Source organism: Arachis ipaensis, chromosome B06 (assembly GCF_000816755.2).
Source record: "Arachis ipaensis cultivar K30076 chromosome B06, Araip1.1, whole genome shotgun sequence".
NCBI lineage: Eukaryota > Viridiplantae > Streptophyta > Magnoliopsida > Fabales > Fabaceae > Arachis > Arachis ipaensis.
In genome coordinates, this window is record NC_029790.2 from 131,600,129 (window position 1) to 131,602,931 (window position 2,803).

A 2,803-nucleotide genomic window follows, 5' to 3' on the forward strand; every position below is an offset into this window, starting at 1 on the left:
GTTTTATCTTTCTTTATTCGTTAATTTATTTAGAAAAGCTAATTGTAATGCATTGCCTCTTTTGATTTTAAGACCAATGGTGGGAATCTTATGGAACTGGAGCACCAAATTTACAAAAGTTAGCCATTCGTGTTTTAAGTCAAACTTGTAGTTCTTCTGGTTGTGAGCGAAATTGGAGTATTTTTGAACACATCCACACAAAGAAGAGGAATCGGTTAGAACATCAAAAGCTTAATGATCTTGTTTTCGTTCATTATAACTGGAGGCTACAACAAAGGTATCTTCTATAATTATTTATCTAATTTTAAAAAGTATTGTTCATTAAAATTTAATCTTTAGTTTAGTAATTACATAACTTGATAACATAGGAATCTAATGAGAAAGCAAAGCTATGATCCAATTTGTCTTGATACATTTGATGACCAATTTGTTAGGATTTGGTTGAATTAGTCCCACATTGCTTAGGATAGCAAATGGAGTGGGTGGCCTAGGCTATAAATATGAGGCTAAGTTCTCCATATTTTTTGCACCAGTCGGAAACACTTAAAGCTTGTATCTGACTTTTTCTTTTCCTCTATACTCTTTGATTAGAGAGTGTTGTGAGGTGTAGTTAAATATTTGCTTTGAGAGTGTGGGTGTACTGGGGTGCTGGTGCGGTATTTGTAACCCACTAACTTACCGGCAAGTGCATCGGGTCGTACCAAGTAATACCTTACGTGAGTAAGGGTCGATCCTACGAGAATTGATGGATTAAGCAACAATATTATTTGATAGGCTTAGTTAGACAAACAGAAAAGAGTAATTGAGAGTTCAAAAGCATTAAACAATAAAAAAAGAGTTTAAAGACAGGTAGGTGAATAGGTGAGGAATAAAATATTGAGAAAGCAGTTAAGGCTTCAGAGTTATCTATTTTCTGGATTGACTTTTCTTATTAACTAATTTTTAATCATGTAAGATTTAATTCATGGCAAACTATTTGTGACTAGACCCTAATTCCTTAGACCTTCCTAGTCTCCTCTAAAATTCATCAACTGCCAATTCCTTGGTAAATTAATTCCAATTAGAGGGTGATGATCAAATTCTAGTTTATATGCCACAAGAATCCTGATTATCCAAAAATAAAGGGATTATATGTCACGTATCCCGTTAAATACAAACAATTAGAAATTTATGATAATATGTTTTCAAGCTATTGTTCAAGTAAAGAGCTTTTCCAAGTTATACAAGAACTCAAATAGAACATGGGTCATACTTCCGTTCCACCTAAATTCATAAAATAAAGAATGAAAACAATTATTGAAATATAAATCAAAACATGAATTAAAATAGAAAAATAATACTATCAATCCATACAATAGACAGAGCTCCTAACCTTAACAATGGAGGATTAGTTGCTCATGGAATATGGAATGTAAATTTGTATGGAATAATGTTGTGGAATGTTCTGGAACCACCCTATTGGGATCCCTTTTATAACTAATCCTAATAATTTAAAAAATCAAATTTCTAAAATTAAAATTAAAATAATATCTTTTCCTAAAATAAGATTTGAATTTAAATTTGAATTAATTAACAAGTCTTCAGCTGATGGGTGGGGGACCACTTGATTTGTCCCTTCTACAGCTTCTAATCTGTGATTTCTGGGCTAAGAACTGGGTCAAAATAGCCCAGAAATCGCCCCCAGCGTCTTTCTGCGTTTTCTGCACGTGGCGCATGTCACGCGGACGCGTCGGTCACGCGCACGCATCGATGGTCCTTTTTCGCGAGTCACGCGGACGCGTCGGTCACGCGTTCGCGTCATTTGTGCAGATTCCAGCCCACGCATTCGCATCAGGCATGCGATCGCGTCATTGAGATTTCCTCCATTCCGCGCGGTCGCGTGAGCCATGCGTCCGCGTCGGTATTCGCTGGTCATCTCCTTGGTTTCTTCTCTTTCTCTGCAGAAACTTCATCAAATCCATCCGAATGCTACCTAAAATGAATAAAATTGCACAAAGCTCAAAATAGCATCCATAGTGGCTAAAATATAATTAATTCTTAATTAAACTCAACAAGTTAGATGCAAATTCACTAGGAAAAGATAGGAAAGATGCTCACGCATCAGGTGCCGGTGTTAGAGAGAAAGAAGTCTATGTGTTGTAACAATTTTCACATAGTGATATTCTCTGGTTGTCATTTGGCAACGGCCGTGGTTTTTTTCTCCAGTAATTGGAGTTTCCACGTTAAATTCTTGAGTTGTAATTGTGTCTATTTTATTTCTCTGTGAAAGGTATTTTCTCAAGGGGGAATGGTGTATTATTCCCAACATGTGGTATCAGAGCTTCGGTTCGGTGGGATTTATTCTTAGTATGTTCTGTGGTTGCAGCCTAGTCTGACCTTCCACATCAGAAAAGAATTTTGTCCTGTGGCTTGAGGTTGATCTTTGGTTGCTGTTGTTGTTGCTGGAAGGCAGTGTGACACTGTGAGAGTGCAGTTTGGAAAGGTTCTGGCTAAGGAAAGACTTGGTATTTAAGTGTATCCATTGTGACCCACCTCTCTTTCCTGGGGACCCTTCCTAGTGCACGGTCTACAGTTGAGTTATACTATTCCAGTATACGGTTGCAACAATGTCAGGATATTCAAGTGCTGTGAAGCTTGAAATAGAGAAATTTGATGGAAGAATCAATTTTGGCTTGTGGCAAATACAAGGCAATGATGTGTTGATACAATCAGGTTTGCACAAGGCGTTGAAGGAGAAGATCTCTGGTTGCTCTCTCTATGAGAGAAGATGATGTTCTCTAGAAGACAAGAAGTATCCTCATGG

The 2,803-nt window shown here is 37.1% G+C and overlaps 1 protein-coding gene across 1 annotated transcript in view; it reads left to right on the top strand.

Moving 5' to 3' along the window:
- Positions 1–290, top strand: part of LOC107647674 — a 3,546-nt gene extending 3,256 nt beyond the window's left edge. The window contains exon 2 of the mRNA XM_021105710.1: positions 73–290. Coding sequence (XP_020961369.1) covers positions 73–290 — 218 coding nt within the window. The remainder of the gene's footprint in view (positions 1–72) is intronic.